Here is a 20,787-nt window from a genome sequence, read left to right as displayed (position 1 = left end):
GAACGAGGGATTGAGGTGATGAGGTGTTTGGGGGTGGAGGGGGCTGCAGGAGAGGAAGACAGTGATGGAGGGATAGAAGGAGGGATATAGATGAAGGCATGGTGAAGAAGAGAGGGTGGGTGTTGGCCATCTGTCCAGTGGTGAGAGCGCCGTCTGGCCAGGGAGAGAAAGTGGCCCCTTGGCTGACAAAACACACACGCACACACACACGTGCATGCTGGTCATTGTGCACACTCACACTCACACACACACACACACACACAGATATGTATACAAACACCCACAGATGCGCTCACACCAGAGGCATGATACGTAACCGAATTTGCACACACACGCATGTACAAACACACATATATGTGCATGCTGGAATGTAAATATGTGCAGTTGTGTTGTAACACAATGCAAAACTTAAATTATTTCAAGAGTGGCTTATGATAAAATACACTGAGAAAAAAGTACTAATTTCTTTTTATTCAAATGTAAAATCAATTTTTTTGTAGAACATTTTAAAATAACGCAAATCTCTTATTTTTGGAACCAAACGTTTCCACAAAATAATTGCACTCTTCAAATTGGTACGCGTCTTGAAATATTTTTTCCGTGCAGCATCTCCTTTGTGTCTTTCAAAAGCAATCATACACATACACACAACGTGCACACACACGCACACACACACACTCCCCAGGGTGCCCTGATGCCAGAGGTGAGGGCAGTGCCAACTCCAGTGCATGCCAACACAACCTGCTGTCATAGCAACAGAGGGAGGAGCCAGATGAAACCTCTCCATCTTGCACCCCTTCGTCCTCATCTCTCCCTCCTTTTCTCTTTGAGTGCATGTTTTTTTTTTTTTCCTGTCTACTCATCTACTCATCCTTTTATTTGGTCTTCAGGCCTCAATCACAGTGCAGTGGGAGAAAGAGAGAGAGAGATGGGTGTCAGAACAGAGGAAGATAAAGGGATGAAAGAGGCTAACACTGTTGGTGGTGTTTCTATTTTCACATGGGTCTTCACACGGGATATTTATGTGTGACCCGAATATTCGACTATTCGGATATCCATTCGTTGGGTAGGTATTCGGTTTTTGGGATTGTCAATGTGTTTGTGAGAGAGAGGGCAGGGGTGCGAATCATTGCGCTGCGCAAATCAATGAAATTAAATAAACAATAAGAATAAGATTTTACCAGCGTGGCAGCTGCTGACTCAAAAAATTGGGGAAGACGGGAGGAAAACACAACCCACGGCGTTGTGTTATTTTACACTAGTTAGCTACTTATATCCTCTTTCTTATGTAAGTAAAACAATGGCTTACAAAATTTCTTTAAAAAAAAATCACTGCGGGCAAATGAACCATGTGTGTGTGCGTAACGTGTCACTAGAAGCCTGTCATTCCAATGAGGGGTGTCGGAGCGCAGCAGCACGCTGGGCTGCCGTACGGCACCATAGTCCCATAGTAAAAAAATTAAATAAAAATGCTATTCCCTACCAGTGTACGATCTCCCCACATCAGATGCAGATTGGATTCATACAGATCTTATGCTGGGTAAGAAAATCCTAGTTCGTGAGTGGAATGCATGGTTCTGTCAGTGAGGACTGTAGCAACATATGAGAAATTGTCTCTCGGTCTCATTAACCAGGTGGAGGAGTATGCCCAGAAGTGGGGAAAATACCTGGACTATGTGAATGCTCAATAATAAAGGACCATCTGTGATTACCTGATTGTTTGATGTATTTGGATGTATGACTACGGCCAGTGTGACCTTATGTATGTATCCTTTTATTTTGTTGTTGGTAGGATCTCTTATTATTTAAAAAAAATATATATTATTAATTTAATTTGTGATTATATCATTTATGAAATTCTCATTTCTTGTCTAATTCTTGTATTGTTTCTATTCAGATTATAGTACTTGTATTGAAAATGATGAAAAAAACAGTTAAATAAAAAAAAAAAAAAATGCTAAATGGGTTGCCAAACATACTTGGGAAAAACTGCATGCTGATCATATCATGAAGCCGTGACACTAGGTTTTTCATTACAAAATGGACAGGGGAAGCTCGTCCAACATGATGATGCTCAGACACGGTTGAGTGGTCGTGTCTAGAAGGTAACACACGAATTGCCAAACTCTCACGAGATGGTTAAGGCTAGGCATCGACCTCGAACGGTTAAGGTTATAGGTAGGTTGATAGGTCGTCAGTCAGTGAGTCTCACAAAGGTTTTTGCAAGTTTTTGCAAGTTTTCCCAATTTGCGGGTTACCTTCTTGACACGACCCGGTGGAGCTCGTTGTGGCAGTAATTTTAAGAAGCCATTCCGCTGCTGCCTCAGTCTGAGATCACTGATTTCATATGTTATAATACAGCTGTTGTCATGAACCTGTATTTATATGTTTGTTGTCAGAGATCTTTGCAAGCACAGAATAAGTGATTTCATTGACATCTCAGTGCAGCAACACAGGAGTTACTGTTCATCTTGGTTTACAAGGAGCATTTATGATCCACAATCAAATCAATTTTATACTCATTTATTTGAAACAGAAAAATGTTTATCTCCAGTGTGTACAGAAAAGTTTTTAAAAGTACCTGAAATTGCTACGCGAATTTGCATGTAAACAGTTTTCAGGTGTATCTGCATTAAACTAGCTGGACATAGCCCAACCACCCAACCACACCGCACCAGAAAGAGGCAGCAGGCCTACTTAATGAAAGCAGGCAACTCCCATGGGTGTTAGGGTGCGGAGGGGTGTGTATGTGTGTGTGTGTGTGTGCTGGGTGTATTGATTGAATAGTACGACAGTGGTCCCTAGCAAATAGCATGTGTGCATCGTCCACTCGTAACACACACACGGACACGCACGCGTCAGCAGCGTATAGCTATAGTCACTCAAAGACATACGAACACACACACATGCACACACGCTCTACAGAGAACCATTATCTCTGAGTCACAGACTGTCCCTATGCCAGGAATAACTGCACACTCTCTCTCTCTCTCTCTCTCACACACACACATGCACAAACACAAAGCCTCCAATCCCAAGCCCAGACAGCCCCGTTATATTCTTACGTCATCCACAGAGACGCACAATAAGTGAAAATCACATGCAGCAGTTAAACTACAGAAAATATGAAAAATACAAATGTCACTAGTGAAAGCCGCAGCACCGTGAACAATAAGATTCATAATTTTCACCTGAAAGCATGTGTTTCAGAGGAGGGGGGCTTTCTACCAGTCCACTCACAGAGCCATGCTGATTTTTATTCCAGCCATGTAATGAGGGACTGAATCACACCTGGGATGCACAGTGAATGCAATTAAAGGAAATTAACTAGCTGGTAGGATAGAAAACCAGCTGTATTCTGGGTCCAAAAGACTAAAAGCATTGTTTGGGTCTGCAGGAAAAAAAAGGGTGTACTGTATGCAGCAAAAGAAAAACTAAATTGAGTCTCTTTCGCATTGCCACCTTGTCTAAAATGTAATACAGATGTTGCGTTTAATTAAATGTAGGGCTGGGTGATAATTCAATATGATAATTTTTTGTCTTTCAATGGAATTGTATTGTGATGAAATCACTTAAGGAGATATCAAAATACACAGTTATGTCATCTAAATTGATAATAACGAGCACACACTGACCTAAATTTCTCAGGAAAGCTGATATATCATTTGAAGATTGCATTTTTTTTTATCATTTTTACATCACATATTTACATTACCACTCAGTTCAAAGTAAATAACAAATGTGAACATATATGGAAATATTTATTAATATTTTTCTCTATAATTTCACTTGAAACTCTTATGTTCATTTTGCACTAAAGCAATTTTGCACTTAGAAAAATGACAAAATAACAATGACAAAATACAAACAGGAGTATACAAAAATAGCCTTTTACCATGTGGTTATTTCATGTAGACTATTTATTTGTTGAATTACCAGAAAACATGCCATATCATGATATGTATATACATATCGTTATCGCGATATGAAGTTACCTATATCGGGATAGAAGATTTTGACCATATAGCCTAGCCCTTGGTCTACATTATAAAAGGACAGTTGCAGCAGACAGGACCATTCACGGTCACACATCCACAGCAGCCTAAATATTCAAACTAGGGTCAAAATTAACCCGATAAGGCGTTAATGCAAATTTGTTTTAATGCCACTAATTTCTTTAACGCATTAACACAACTTGCGATCTTTAGGTTGTAGCGGGCTCACTTTTAAAGCGAGAGTGAAGATCCTAGTATCATATGAAACAAGAAAACCTAAGGAACCAATTGGTACCAACCATGTCATACTAGCTTGTTGCAAAGGAGGCTGAATAACGCTTCAAATGTACGCTAAATTTTGGTGAGGAAAAACTGGCATGGCCATTTTCAAAGGGGTCCCTTGACCTCTGACCTCAAGATATGTGAATGTAAATGGGTTCTATGGGTACCCACGAGTCTCCCCTTTACAGACATGCCCACTTTATGATAATCACATGCAAGTTTGGGGCAAGTCAAAGTCAAGTCAGCACACTGACACACTGACAGCTGTTGTTGCCTGTTGGGCCTCAGTTTGCCATGTTATAATTTGAGCATATTTTTTATTCTAAATGCAGTACCTGTGAGGGTTTCTGGACAATATTTGTAATTATTCTGTGTTGTTAATTGATTTCCAATAATAAATATATACATACATTTGCATAAAGCAAGCATATTTGCCCACTCCCATGCTGATAAGAGTATTAAATAATTCACAAATCACCCTTTAAGGTACATTTTGAACAGATAAAAAATGTGCAATTAATTTGGAATTAATTGCGATTAACTACAGACAATCATGCAATTAAACAATTTAATCGACTTACAGCCCTATTTCAAATCAATGACAGCATCACTTGTACATGTCATCCATGGATTAAAAAATATATCACAGCAACAGCACAATGATCCCTCCTAACAATATATCGCTCTTTACAATATTGATCTATGAAGGTCTGGCGAGCTATGGCCCCCGTGACATTCCAGGGAAAAACATATTATAAATTAAGGCCTATTTTTAAGACAATTTCCATATGCAGGCATCTGTTCATGACAGCAAGCAACATCAGGCAAGGATGTGGAGAAAAGATGTTTTTACACCGTGTGTCTCTAGAGGAACAGTAATAAGCCATATTCTTGGCTGTACCCACCAGCCTCAGTAACCTGAGGACAATGGGCTGTTTATTAACAGATACAAATATAAATATATAAATGGATACCTCAGGAATAATGAGGTCATTTTGCATATCTGCAGGAAAAATATATGCAGGTGGCGCCTGTGTGTGTGTGTGTGTGTGTGTGTGTGTGTGTGTGTGTGTGTGTGTGTGTGTGTGCAGTGTATTGGTGCATGTGTGTGTGTGTGTGTGTGTTTGTGCGCACCCTGGGTAATTAGATAAAGAGAAGTGAATTAGCAGAGTCCACAGTGCAGAATGATGTTACACAGCCTAACCACGCCTAGCTGAGACCCACTAATCACCACTCGTTAGGCTCACAGAAGACTGTGTGTGGATGCTTGTGTGTGTTCATAGCGTGGGTGTGTTTGTTAGTTGCGTGTCTTTTCTCATTACCCATGTTGAAATGAGTTCATTGAGGTAATTAGTGAGCTAAATGATAATAAGCCCTAAACATACTGGATAGGAGAGACAAAGACAGAGATTTTGTCCCCCCCTCTCCTTTTATAAAAGCGGCATATAAACTGAACAGAGAGCCTCCAACACTGGATCCAAGTACGCTCAATATGGATGCACTCCATCCCGCAGTCTGACTTTGGTTTCATGGCACTGTCGTGTTGCCAAGACAAGCTAGCAGAGACACGTACTAGAACACCAAAAAATCAAACGCACACAGTCAGCATGACCACCGTACATCTCTATATATCCTGTGGGAGGAAAACTAGGGAACTAATGAACACTGGGAAATGTTCCTGAACTGCCCCTGGGTGATAGAAGTGCACTGAAAGAGAGTGCCAGAGCTAGAGGGAGACTTAAAGGGGAATAAAACATACTGTAATACTGCAAAGGTAAGGTCGTTATTCAAGTGTTAGATTTGGCAGCCTGGAGCTGGTACTGTGGCCTGTCTGGGACACACTGCGCAGCTCAGAGAGATGTATATCTGTCAGCCAAGCATGCATAAAAAACACACACACACGCACACATCTATGTCTGTGTAAGCCTAAAACAGGCATCAAAAGGTGGGGGAAAAGTGTGTGTGCAGCTTCCAGCAGAATGTTTAGAAACCAAACAGTCCCGACACAAGGCTTTCATTCTGCTCCACATCGTGCTTCCACACTGGTCCAGGATTCACAGGCACCTGGCTGGGCACCGCCACCACCTTCTGCAGGGCTACGAACCAGCCAGGAGGTTAAAATCAGACCTGCATCACATGGCTCGCTTGGAGTGCCCAGTGGGCAGCGTTTACCTAGTTGAGACGTTTTAGTCAGGACAATTCAGGACAAGTATCAGCTACAATTAAAGAACGGTGCAATACACTTACTTCCAACTGTTTCTTATGATTGTCAAAATTGTCTTGCGAAGTAATATGTGGAAAGAAATGTCTTTGAGAACAGTTAAGCTATTACCATGTGCACAAAAAAGTTACTTTTTAAATAATAAAAAATAATATATATATTTTTTTTTTCTTCTTTTATGTAGACAATGGCATGCCATACTGTCTTGAGTCACAACAGTCCGATAATCTAGTGTGTTCATAGACTGTATAAAATATGGACGCAGTCTCCGTGACGTCACCTATAGGTTTCTGAGGAGCCGTTATGAAGCTCAAAGTGGGTTCTTGGCAGTGACGACAGCCTAACTTACGGCTAATCCAAAAATGGGCTAAGCAGTGGATCGTCGGTGGAGTTGAGACGGGTCCGGGTGACGCAGCAGAGCAGACCGCTAGCAGCTAGCGACAAAGAGGCGAGGTGCATAAAAATTCACCCCTCTGCATTTATCATGAATGGGGATAGAGACCTTCTGCTGCAAAAGATGGGCATTTTAACATGGAGGTCTATGGGGATTGACTCACTTTTGGAGCCAGCCTCAAGTGGTCATTTGAAGAACTGCAGTTTTTTGGCACTTCCGCGTGGCATTTCTCAGCACTGGTGGTTGCTGCTTGGACGTGAATAGTTACTCATATGATCTATATGACTACAGGTGGCTACTGTAGCTAGCTCTGGCTATCTCATAGTGTATTTAACCAACCGGTCTCACGAAAAGGCGTATAAATACCACCACATTACACGGACATTCCAGAAAACACGTCACAAGCGTCTCATCCACCTCACCAGTACAGGATACATGCCGTACAAAAGACACAGCGAAAGGTGTACTTGTTGCACGCTAAACCCCTCGCACGTTATCCGCGCATTTATACGCCTTTTCGTGGGATGATTAAACGTTCGCATCTACGAGAGGAGTGAAAAACAACTCCGATCTGTGCTCTCAGTTTGTATTTGTTGACATATTGTTGAAGTATTACCTGGTAACAAGAGGTGAAGCCACGGGGGTCAATGGAACGGATTCTACTTCATTCAATCTGTCCCCCATCAAATGTGGCTGAAAAAAACCTTCGATTTAAAGACATTGCAGTGAGGTGATACTGCTGGTGAGACAGTAACTGTCAGCACAGTGACCCACCTTTGAGCTCAAAATGTTGACAAGTGGGCATATACAAAGAATGGAGGACACATTTGGCACGGTGTGCACACACTCAAATGCACACTGACACACACCCACACAGGCTGAACAGGTGCAGCTGGACACAACAACACAGGCCTGCTCTCTGTCTCTCAAGAGAATGACTCCCTCACCCCTCCCTCACCCTCTGCCTCACTCTGTTTGAGGATGTATGTGTGTGTGGGTGTGTGTGTGTGTGTGTGTTAGGTGGCTATATAAAGAGGCCAGCTCTCCTCACCTCCTCCCCTCTGCTCCCACCTCATGTTCTTCCCCCCCACCATAGCCTGTGTGTGTGTGTGTGTGTGTGTGTTTTCACAATACAAGGCCTTTCCCCCCCGGGAGGAGATCCGCTGAGCCAAAGAGTACCAGTCGCACGCAAACACACACGTAGGTATATGCACAAACCTACACACACAGGCCCATGGGACGTGCTGCGGCAAGGGAGAGAGCAGCACCCAACACCAATGTCTGGAAACAGGATGATGAAAGAGCCACTCACGTCATGGAAGGTAGCAGAAAAGACACACACACACACAAAAACACTCCGTAAACACACAACGGACATATAAAATCAGCCAGACATGCAATGCACAGACTCACCCCGATCGGCAGAAAAGCATACTCACAAACAACTTAACAACAGCTGCTCACTTATGTGAATTTTTTGGTGTGCACACACACACACCAACAAAAATTACACAGACACACAAACAAAGGGCTTAAATGCTGCAATACAGACAAAAACACAGATGCACTGTGCGCTGTCACAAGCAGGCAATAATAGTTCACACACACACACACACAGGAACTGTTTTCCTGTGGTAGCCTTGGGGAAATTAAAACTACATTATGGACCTCCAGAGGGTAGCGGTGAGAGAGGGAGAGAGGAAGAGGAAAAGAGAGAGAGGAAGTGAGAGAAGGAGAGAGAGAGAGAGAGAGAGCGCGAGAGAGAGAGAGAGTTAGAAGGGCCAGTGTCCTGTTTTTCTCGGCTCTGGCCATCATCAAGATATTACAGTGAACCAGGAGAACAGTGATACAGCCTGTAATCTCCTTTCGTTCTCTCAGCTCCTCATTTGTAACACTATATATGTCTAACTTTATGGATGGATGGATGGATGGATGGATAGATAGATTAATAGCTGAGATTATGTAAATGTATCCTCCAATCTAACCATCTCGCCTTTAAGATGTGATTAATTATTTGTGCCCGTTAGGGCAGGGCGATATTGGACGGTTGACTAATGGTGCTTTCCCAAAATATTTACAAATTAGATTTTCATAAATTCAGAAAATGACATCCCTTTACTGTAATGCAGCCTTTAAAACCAGGAAAAGACTATATTAACGCCATAATCCACAATCTAAGATAATATCTAGTCTCATATCACAATATCGATAAAGTATCGATACATTGCCCGGCCCTAGTGCCCGTCATTTTCCCTTTTGAACTAACACAAACACACACAAAATGCACATCTTCCCACTGAGTCTTACTTATCATAAGATGCAATGCATCAGGGCTGTTAACCAGCCAGGACAGCGATGCTGGAAGAACAGAGTGTAGAGCCCATAGGTATATTTTCACATCTAACTCGGTGAAATAAGGGTTTATTTCAACCAAGCCAGAGTTGGCGATTGTTGGAAAAGATTAACCGAGATGGTTTTGGTGAGTTTGATTTTGTTTTTGACAAGTTTGAATTAAGTGTGTTTTACAACGATGCTCACACACACACACACAAACATCTGCGCGAACAGATCGACAATCGCCGGTTGTGGGGCTAACTTGGCGTCGCTGGTGCGATCTCTAGTTCTGTTTTATTTCTCTTCTCATTTTACATCTTGTTTTACAATTTTCCAATGCTGTGTTCTGCTGCTTTAATTTGTCTTATGTTACAGGTTTGTTTGACCAACATTTGTGTTTACTGTATTATGTTGTTTTGAAGATGATTCTCTTCACAATTTTTCTTTCAATTTCTGAACAAGTGTATTTTCATTCACCTTTTGCATCATTTATTATTATTCTACACATAAATCAAACCCTTAAGGCTCTGGACAAACATGCTGCACACAATATCCTTCAACCTCTGACCCCTTGCAATGACCTACAATAAAGTAGCCAGACGCTTAGCATGTCCTGCCGAACTACAACCATACAGCGCAATGGCGTATCCTGTAGTAGGATTTGAACTAAGAAACTGGGTTGTTACACTAGAGGAAATATCTCTTTGCTGACATTTTCCAAAATGGTAAATACTCCCACAAGATACTGGAGAACAAGTGCATACATACACACACACACTGGAGTGTGGCGTTAAACACAAAATATGTGAACTGTGAAAAAATGCAATTCACTTTTTTTTTGTAGTTTGGATAAATTAGAAGTGACAAAGCATAACGTTTTATTTTTGTTGCAGTTTTCAAGGACATTTGTATTAGAAAATGCATTAATGTAAACTGAATTGATCCACCCATGTTGTCATCTGATAGGTGGAGGCCAGCCCGTCATGTCTGTCTCCCCACACACCCATATTTGCACACACTCACATTCACACAGTACTGAAGCTGTGAAGAACAATAATGCAGTAAGGTCTCAGTTTCTCAGTTTCAGCTTGGGGACCTGACAAACCTTTTCCATGATGACTCACTGGCTCTTTCTGTATGTGACTCTGTGAGTGCATGTTGTCCAAGAGAAACAGTAAGTGAGCGTATATGTGTGTAAATGTGTGCGTGTATGTGTGTGTGTGTGTGTGTGTGTGTGTGTGTGTGTGTGTGTGTGTGTGTGTGTGTAGTCTATAGTAGACTGTCAGACAAGAATTGAGAAAAACAAGACTCTAGAGAAAGAGAGGAGGATTTCAATGCAAACACACATATTGGCTCTAAAGGGCACTCTTGCCTGGTTGGACATAAGGCTGAACATACGTTAAAATCTGAACAGATGACTCTTATAAACAGGGCAACCTTTTCCCTTCTCTGTCCTTGGCAAATTCACTCCTTTTCTTCTCCCAGCACACTGGGGGAGCGAGGGAACAAGAGAGGAAACAAGGGAGGAAGGAGACAAGTTGTTTTTCTGTCCCACTAAGGGGTCGGCGTGGGCAGAGGGGAAGAGAGACGGAGGGTGTCGGGGCACCTTCGACCTCCGAGGGCTCCTCTCTGGGGCAGAAAGGCCAGGGAGAGAGAGGGAGGAAGAGGAGGGAAGGAAAGGAGGAGATGTAGGGAGGGAGGGAGGAGGGGGGGAGAATAGGTTGGCTCCATGCTATTCCCTTTGAGTCACCCTCCCACCTCCCTCCGCCTTCCCTCCCGCGGGTCTTTCCAAACTCAACACACATTTTCCAGAGAAAACGAAAAAGAGAGACAGAAAAAAAAGCAGAGAAAGGATAAAGGAAGGGTGGAAGTTTTAATAAGCAGGATGGGAAGGTATATCTCTCTATTCTCTCTTTTTCTCGCTCCCCCTTTCTCACCCCCGTCCTTGTCGACACCATCTCCCAGGGAGTAACAAGGTCTTTTTTTTCTTTTTAATCTGCTTGAATAAGGGATAGGCAGCAATTCTCACTCTTTTTTTCCCCCTCTCACACACACAGACACTTAGTCTAATATGAGCACAGATAAAAAAGTAGAAAAGGTATAGGGACAGAAGAAGAGAGACAGACAGACAATGAGAAAGAAAGATACATAGAGATTTAGGAAGGCAGCAGAGACAGAAAGAGAAAGTGATGCAGAGGATGCTGGGACAGGGAATTGATGGTGAAATCCAAATTGAAAGAGTGGCTGAGTAAGGGAATATGGGACAGTATGTTTTTTATGGGAGGAAGAGTGTGAGATAGGTGTGTGTGTCTGTGTGTGTGCATGTGTGTGTGTGTGTCATGGGACTCTAGCTTCCTGCAGGAACTGACACACACAGCAGTTCTAGTGAGCCACCCAGGACCTCAGTCAGCACCCCCTTTAACATGCACACTCACACACACACACACACACAGACATAGTGCCCCTGGAGGAGAGTTAGCACAGGTCTGAGGAGGGGGGGGGGGCAAGGATGGGAGGGTTCAGTACGTCATAGACACCCCAAGGGTCATGCTTTCCTATCCTCCTATCCCTGTAGAGCTGAACGAGAGACAGCGCAGGAGAGGTGGAGAGAGAGAGAGAGAGAGAGATAACTGCATATTTACCACATTCAGCAGTATCTTATTTCCCTGTTGGGATCGAGTCAGAGGAAGTGTTTAACTGTTCTCTGATAGGCTGCAAACCAGAGCAGGAAAACTAGCTAGAGCTGACAAACAACTACAGTAGTCAAACTGTTTTTTGCCATGGTTTGTAAAATGTGTAATTTGATCTAAGTGTTAATGACAACAGGGAGAAAAAATTGGCAATAGCCTAGTGGTGCCAGGGTTAGCATATGGAGCCAGCAGATGCACCATTTCTCACCCAGAAATATAGTGGACTCACTACAGCAGTTGTGATACTGGTTATACTACTGGACATTTTCATCCGATTTCAAATAGTAAATATTAAACATGTTCAATATCTACAATCAGATCTCCTGTTGTGTGTGGGGTATCCCGAGGACAGCCGATGACGCAGTCCCGTGGGAAAGAACGATATAGCCAATTGAGACCTAAGGTGACTAAAGCGGACGGTCAACCACCACCGTCATGGTGGCTAATGCATGAGCTAATGCAAAACGCGAAGCATAAAGTAGTAGTAAGATGGACCTCAGAAATGGAGGACCAACTTATTAATTTGTATCAACAATAGAAGTGTTTATTTCTCCATGACTTCATCCATCCATCCTTAGTGAATTTTCAGTACAAAGTAGTGCAAAAACTAACATCGCTAGCTCCTCCTGCTCATGTTTACACTAAAGACACATTTGATCGCAAGAGATTTTGCGAGATTTCCGTTTGTTTTTTTTTAGTTGGGACTTTTGTTGTTCATGAATGGAATCTGTTAGTGTGTGGTGTGCGGTTTTGGCCAAATCGTTGCTCACCACACACTATAGGGACAAAACTGTTATTGTTATATGTTTAAATTGAACATAACATGTCATTATGTGTGGGGTCTCTCACATTTTCAACATCTGTTAACATTTGAAAAATCTTTTAGTGTGGGCCAGCCTTTAGTTAGGTTTAGGAAACAGTCGCGATTGACGTTAACTTCACTGACTAGCGACTTACGTGACTCATGTGACTGACGATACTAATGTTATCACCTTACTAACGCCTGATGTGACAAAATAAGTCAACGTTACTTTTAGTTTCACATTGCCCACGGACAGTGGCCTCCTGGTTGAAAGTCTTGTGTCTGTTTGAGAATCCTTATAAGTGCCATTCATCTATCTAGACACATGAACTTCAGAGTGCAACTTGTTCAGTTGTTCCTTTTCCATCAAGGAAAAAGGGCAAGTGAGGATAATTTCAAATTTCCATCTTGGGTTGGAAACAAAAGAGAAAGGAGGATAGAAGAGGGGAGGCAGAGACAGAGAGGGAGAAGTACAGCAGTCGGTTTGGAGAAACCGCAAGGAAAAACAAAATCCATGAAAAGAACAAAAAGAAAAGAAAAGCCCTGCCATCTCTCTGACTTCCTCCCAGGATATCACCAGACCACAGAGAGTAGTGAAAAAGCACACAAATCTCTCTCTTGCCCCCCCCTCCACCCATCTTTCTCTCTCCATATCCCCTTTGTCATCTCTCTCTCCATTTAGTCTGACTCCCGAGACCGACGAGTGCTCTGTCTCTTTTCACATCCCTCTCATGTCTCATTCATTCTTTTTCTCTTCAAATCTCCTCTTTTCTTACTTGTATGGGTTTTCTTTCTCCTCCTAATACTGTCAGCAATCCCTCCATCCTAACTCCTCTATGGTTCACTTCATCTCTCCATCTTCTCCTCCTTTTTCTCCTTGATATTCCTCTGAGCAGGCCATTATAAACCATGTGGAATTGATATTACAAATTGTGCGTGTTTGTGTGTCAGAGACGTATAGATTTAAAGCCTCTCATGTGGATCTGACAACTTGCTGGAACTCTATTACATTATCTGTGTGTGTGTGTGTGTGTGTGTGTGTGTGTGTGTGTGTGTGTGTGTGTGTGTGTGTGTGTGTGTGTGTGTCTTAACACAAACCTGTCTGGACAGTTGATTCATCCCAGGTCCCTCCACACTCTGAAGACTCCCCTTCTTCTACCGCTGAGGAGAAAGGAGGAGGGAGAAAAATTAAAATGTATGTTTATAGTATTTATTGTCAGACTGTACAGAGTAGGGCCAGAGCCATGATCAAAAACCCAAGATCCCATGCAAAACTGTGCTCAATCTCATTTACAGCTGAAAAAGTTAATAGATGAATCAATGAATCAACAACTATGTTCATAATCTATTAATCGTTTCAGTCATTTCTCCGAGCATGAATTGGTTCAAGCTCCTCAATTCGGAGAATTTGCGGCTCTTCTTTATCTTATATGATAGTGAACTGAATATGTTTATAGGTTTTAGTCGGACAAAACCAGGTACTTGATGATGTGACCCAACACAACAATAGAAATGACAACTAGTGATGCACAATGTACATCGATCTGATAAATTATCGGCCAATAATGGGAAAATTACATTATTATGTAATATTCCAAAAATCAAAGCCAAAATTGCCTGTGTTTAATACGCTGACATGTCTGATTTGACTCGCAGTCAGAAACTCAGGTGAAATAAACTCTGGTTCCCAGGAGAAAACACACCAAAGTCTGGTGACTCGCGGACAGAAACACCGGTGAAATACGGTACTGTGTACTACTATGGTACTTGCTCTGACACAACCACCACGGTTATAAAGCAGAGCATGGATTTAATAAGTGGAGGTATTTTGCCAGCAATAACGTTATAAGTTAGTTTGGCAAACTTGTAGCACTGCTCCTGTAGGCTATTGTGCTCCAGGGAAGTGAAGAAGAGTTTGGTTGCAATGTTATTCACAGCAAAAGTGAACTCCAGTCAATGAGCCGCGGCCTGTAAAGGTCCAGACACACCAATGGCAATGAGAAGCAGGTAATTATCGGTTATCAAAAAAAACCTGTGTTGAAACTAGACAACAGGTCTGCTTATAATAAATCTAACAGTTTCCACTAGAGTCTTAGTCCAGTTAGTCTTAGTTGGTGCACTGAATTCATTTTGTACTCCCCTTTGTCTCCCCAACTTTGGATTCAAGGTGCAAACAGTCTCTACAAACTATGATCACTACATTATGGGTTTTATTGGAGGGTTATGGAGTCTGCATGTATCTACCTCTGCAAATGTTTATCCTCTGTAAATGTAAAGTGTTATGTAACCCTAAGAATAGACTAGGGAAGCAACAAACATGCAGGTATTGACAATGACAATGTCCTGAGATCTTTTTGACACGAACACAGAGCTGATCAGAGCTGGAATGTGACACCGACTTCCTGGGTACAACAGGAAGGAGGGAAGTACAGCTGGCACACAAACAGGAAATGGCTGGAGCCACCACACAATGGGGTTTCCTGTGCGCTCCCTCCCCACCACACGATTCCTCACTTCTCACTTACTCACCTCCGTCTCTGATCTCTCAAAATCCTAGTTCTCATCCTGCTTCTCCCCAGTGACCTCCCACCCCTCCAACTCTTTATTCCTCTCCTCATATTCCTCAATCCATATCCTCCTCAGCTCCCAGCTGACCCTCCCCATCCTCATGGTCGAGCGAAGCCAAAAAGCTCAAATGAAAACAAGAAGTTATAAATCATCGAAGTGTTCCTTTTACAGGAAAAACAAACTGTTGAGATGTTCTTTGTGTCAGTTAAACCCCATGGTGTCAACTTGTACACACAGTCAAATATACTGTATGTGCAGGCCAAATATAAGGAAAGATTTGGTTGCTGAATGCATGGGTGTTCAGTTTTTCCTGGTAGTAATGTAGACAATTAGAAATTAGTGTTGGTGTTTTAAATTGTACACAGCAACCCATAAGACAAGCCCTGTCTGACGACGGTTAATCAAAATATATTGAAACATCCTGCCAATCTAATCGTCAAACAACTACGGCTGAATCCTTCCATTTGAGTGATTCATAGTAGAGGTAGACTAATTAATCGGTTTGGCCGATTAATCAACGGCGATAGGACGTTTTACAAACTATCGTTATCGGTGGAACTCGGCTCTGATACTGGCCGATGGCTGCGCAGCCGCCACCAGTCATGCTGGGACCTACATCACCATTTTGCATGGAGGCTCCATACACAAAGCCATAGTATTCATAGTATAAAGTCAAAGTTATTTCTCGAATATATAACGCAATACTATCAGCTCTTCGTGATACAAGACAGGAAATTATCCACTGTCACTTTAACTTGCTTACTGTACCAATTTGGCGTTCTCTCTTCCAAATAATCCAGCGATAGCTAGATAGGTAGATAGCTAGCTGGATGGATGGATGGATGGATGGATGGATGGACTTCACTGATCCCAAATTGGATAATTATTGTGTTACAGTAGAACGTCATCCAGGCAATGCACCAGAACAGTATATAAAATGTACCTATCATGAGACATGTAACTACCCATTCATGAAATGAAATCATCGCACACTTTAGGATCCTCCTTACCCCGGAAAAATGCTCGAACATTAATGGTTTGTAAGAGTAGCATTTAACAATGCAACAGGACGCGCAACAGAAGAAATCCTGGCCAGTCATACTGTAAACCACAGAACAGCACATCGCCCATTGTAAATATATAGAACATATTCCAACGATGTAATCGACCAAATCACACTTCAGGATATTCTCTTTCAAATGATTAATCAGAGGGACAAAAAATTATTTATTAAAAACAGTGTATGCAAAAGTAGCCAACTAGGCTGCTTCAGAAGTAAAGAAGATATCGGCCGATTAATCTGCTTTTTCCTGCTCCAAATTATCATCATTACATCGGCCTTTAAAAATCCACTATCAGTCGACCTCTAATCCATAGCAGGCTGTATTGGGACATTAAACTACCCAGCCAGGCTTGACATTTTTACATGCAACTGTTCAATAGCAACTAACAACATAGTGAGGTGATTTAATTTTGTCATTTACTGGCCAAAGTTAACACCAATGTGGGATTTCCATCCAATACAGCCATACAGTGGACACACATACACGTGGCGGATCCCAATGCTATTACAACCTAGTTTGAAAAAAATCTGCAATATCTGATAACACAGAATAAGGATTAACAGGAAATCAAATACGTTATCTGGATGACACAGAAGAAAAGAAGTAAAGGCAAATTTTGAAACACACATCAGAGACAAATGACATGTCCTCCTGCCCACTGCTTCATACATTTTCAGTGCATTTTATCCCCTAAATATAAAGGAGCACAACCTGCTGAAAATATGTAGCTATAACACATAATACTCCTTTGTGAAATTCAAATGAAGCATTTCACAGGGCTGGTGAACAAGTTCTAATATGGAGCGGTGAAATCACCCTGCTCATCACATCCAATGAAAACAGAGAGGGCTGCGGGTCATTTCTTCACATCCGTCACATCAAAAAGTTACTCATTATGATCCAATTTAGTAAAACTCAGACACATTAATGAACAACACCAAACAAACACTAATAGTGCTACTGCATGACATGTAATCACGAGCATAGTTTACTTAAATCAGCATTTTTTAGTTGTTGTTTACTTCAAGTCTTTCCAATAGAGAGATAGGTACTGTGCGACAAAGTGAGTCTACCTGAGGTGTTGATCTTTACTACAGGAACAAATTAAGCATATTACCATAATTATGACATTACAAGAATTACTATATTGATGGACCTAAAGTAGAACCAAAACTGGGCAGACAGCTGGGATGAATAAGAAAACCACAATCATTTCTGAGTATTTCTTCCACAAAATAAAAAAAAAAAATGGGGAAAATCTGTATTTACTGCAGAGTCAACTGCTTTGTTTATTCTACACCACAAAAACATACACAGCTAAAGTGTTGTTTTTCCCATAACTTGGAGGCAATTGTGCAAGAAGATAAAAATAAAATCTATTTTCTCTCTATCTTTCTCTCTCTCTCTCTCTCTCACACACATATATAGATATATATAGAGATATACACACATGGAGGTGCTCCAAGGCATAGCAGGCCTACACTACAAGAACATATTTCATGTTTAATCCTTTTTTTCCAGTTTGGTACATTTGGTGAAGTGAGAAAGTTACGTCCAGAAACGCAGCCTTGAGTCCATCTCAAACAGTGGTCCTGAGGTTTACTTTCAGCGTGTTTTGTGTTGCATTGACCCACAATTCAGAAGGATAGACTCTCCCCCTCCTCAAAATCAAAAAAAAAAAAAACCTGGGTCAGCACTTGGATCAAGTCTGAAATCTCCCTTTGAGAGTCTGGGGCTGGAGCTGGTTCTGAGGGCCAGATGTAGACCACAGTGAGCTAATAACGGACGAATGGATCCCTGGACAAACACGCACGGACGTATGCGCTCGAGACAGACCCACACAGGATTTGGACTTGAAGGCTGTTCGTCTGCCTGAACAGAACCCAGCGCGGATAGAGACCTCCCACCATGACTAACATGTCTGCCAAACACAGCAGAGAAGAAACACACGAGAGAAGGTATGGGAAGAGGAATCCAGAAGAAAAACAAAGTACTTGCTCTAAGCTTATAAAAAGGGGCGTTCTTCCAAAACACCTATGGCATATTACCCCACAATTACAAGCCGTTTCACACCAAGCACGGATTTTCGTCCAAAAATTTGCACGGAAATTTATAAAATTAATTTGTGTATCCGCACACCCCTGCGGAACATTCGTGCTGGGGAAAAAATATTCAGACGGACCTCGACTTCAGCGGATGTCCGCCTGTGGAAATATATTTTTGACCAATGAAGTCCTTTGTTTCCAACTGATCACTGTCATTCTGCATAATAATTAGCCATGTGCTTCTGTTTGTTGAATAGAGAGTGTGTGTTTTTGGTTCAATGGGTCTTTGAGAACAATGGCCGTTTGTTTTCGGGGTATCGGACTGTCAGACAAATGGGCTTTTTTCGGTCCAATGGGACATTTTTCAGACTATTGGTGTTTTAGAATAATAATGGGTCGTCCCCTTCTCAACACCCAATAATGTACGACAAACACTACTACCTCAACAACCAAATAAAGGACAATATATGACTTGAGGACGCCCAGCAGCTGGGATATGATGAAGATGGTAATGTAGCTGATGTGCACTTGCTAACGTTATATGTTGGTCACAGAACAGGGCTAGCCACAATAACGCTAGCGTTTGCATCACATTTGGGGTCCAATTAGTTTATGTATTGTGTAGTTGACGTTAGCCCCTTAGACATTCTCTGTCTGTGTTATTGTTGTGAGAAGTGGACAAAGGGCTATTAAGAGGGAAACTCATTTTGCCTCGTTGACGAAAATGGAACATGACAACTCTGATAATTTACACCGGAACTGATGTGAATAGTTGTCATGCGGAGAATTTGCACGCAGATTTTGCGTATTCTTGCACCGCATTTTCGCATCGCACTGGTGAGAAACGGCTTAAAGCCATGTGTTGGGTTCCATGATTAAAACAATACTATACCTTCAGTATCTTTAGCAGCATGCAATGCAAAGGTGTATACGTGATACTGATGCATTTGTCTACAAGTAGTTTGAAGTAGAAAAATGCAGTTCGATGAGATGATAGAAACACATTCTCTAATGGGTGCAAACTGGACACTCAAATCCTAATTCCAAGCCGCATTTCATGCCACAGCACCTGTTTCAGACCACAACACACACATCTCAGCACCCTGACAATATTATGCTGCCTCACATACTTTAAGGAAGGAGGAAGAATCTTCTGGAAGCTACATGAAAAGAGGGACCTGTTTCACATAGATGCGAATCAAAGGTTTCACTTTCTGACAAGCAGTGTTCCCTGCTGAGACCACACTCTGCTCGAACCAGGCTTCCCTGGTCTTGCTGTGACAGAGATTCTCTGTATTTTTTCCCAGACAAATAAAATGGTGAAATCGTGGTAAAACCACATTCCTTTAGTAGATATGGAGAGTTTGGGACGTTCTAGAAAGACCTAGATGTAGTGGTAACTCTGCCTCTGATAAAAGCCCAGTTTTCCTGATGAGACTGTAGGGAATACAGTGTGTTTCATTAGCCAAGCACACATAGCTTTATTTAGATTCCCCTATCCTTCCTCTGTGCGCCCTCAGAGACACACACACCGTGAACCCTGCACACACCAGGGGGTCGGTGGGGGGGTGTATGTGTGTGTGTGGTTGTGTGTGAAGGGTTGAGCATGCTTGCACATAATGTGTGAGTGAGGGAGAGCTCAATTAGATTTGTGAGCGTGTACACGAGAAAGTGTGTGCGTACATGTGTGTAGTGTACAGTATTAGAAGAAATATACATTTGGAAAGAGACCTGAAGTATGTGTGTCTGTAAGGAAACCTACAGCATTCAAGGTATAAATGTCTTTCCACAGGTGTGTGTTGCTTCATCTCTCCTCTGCCTTCAGTACATCTCACTTTCCTTCACACTCAGGCCTCCAGTTTGAAAAATGTAAACTGGCACAATAAGCCGATTTACTCCCCAGCACTACCAGAATTTCATGCAGGCGCAAATGAAATATCTGTAAACCTTGGGTTTAATATTTCTAAGATACAAAGAGTTGAATGAGGTTGTGTTATGCCACTTTTTAAACAAAATACTGCCCATTTGTAGCAAGACATTTTCTTATTTTTAGGATTTTTTTTGCCTGATTAGACCTTTAACTGTGCACTGTGTGGATATATACAGACAAGGGCTGTCAAAGTTAATGCAATAATAACTCCACAGTGAAGATACTGATCGCGGAGGAGGCTAAATAACGCTCCAAACGTACACTAGATTTTGGTGAGGAAAAACTGTCATGGCCATTTTCAAAGGGGTCCCTTGACCTCTGACCTCAAGATATGTAAAAAAAAAATGGGTTCTATGGGTACCCACGAGTCTCCCCTTTAAAGACATGCCCACTTGCATGCATAACGCAAGCATATTTGCCCACTCCCAAGTTGATAAAAATATTAAATACTTGACAAATCTC

The 20,787-nt window shown here is 41.9% G+C and overlaps 1 protein-coding gene across 4 annotated transcripts in view; it reads right to left on the bottom strand.

Moving 5' to 3' along the window:
• The window catches only part of znf423 (zinc finger protein 423), a 199,773-nt gene that overhangs the window by 153,823 nt on the left and 25,163 nt on the right, over positions 1-20,787 (bottom strand). For all 4 annotated transcript variants that reach the window (XM_074631959.1, XM_074631960.1, XM_074631961.1 and 1 more), the window contains exon 2: positions 13,817-13,879. In XM_074631959.1, the coding sequence (XP_074488060.1) occupies positions 13,817-13,879 (63 nt within the window). The remainder of the gene's footprint in view (positions 1-13,816; positions 13,880-20,787) is intronic.

This window comes from Sebastes fasciatus, chromosome 4, assembly GCF_043250625.1.
Source record: "Sebastes fasciatus isolate fSebFas1 chromosome 4, fSebFas1.pri, whole genome shotgun sequence".
In the NCBI taxonomy this organism is placed as follows: Eukaryota; Metazoa; Chordata; class Actinopteri; order Perciformes; family Sebastidae; genus Sebastes; species Sebastes fasciatus.
This window is presented reverse-complemented; position numbering and strand designations above follow the sequence as displayed.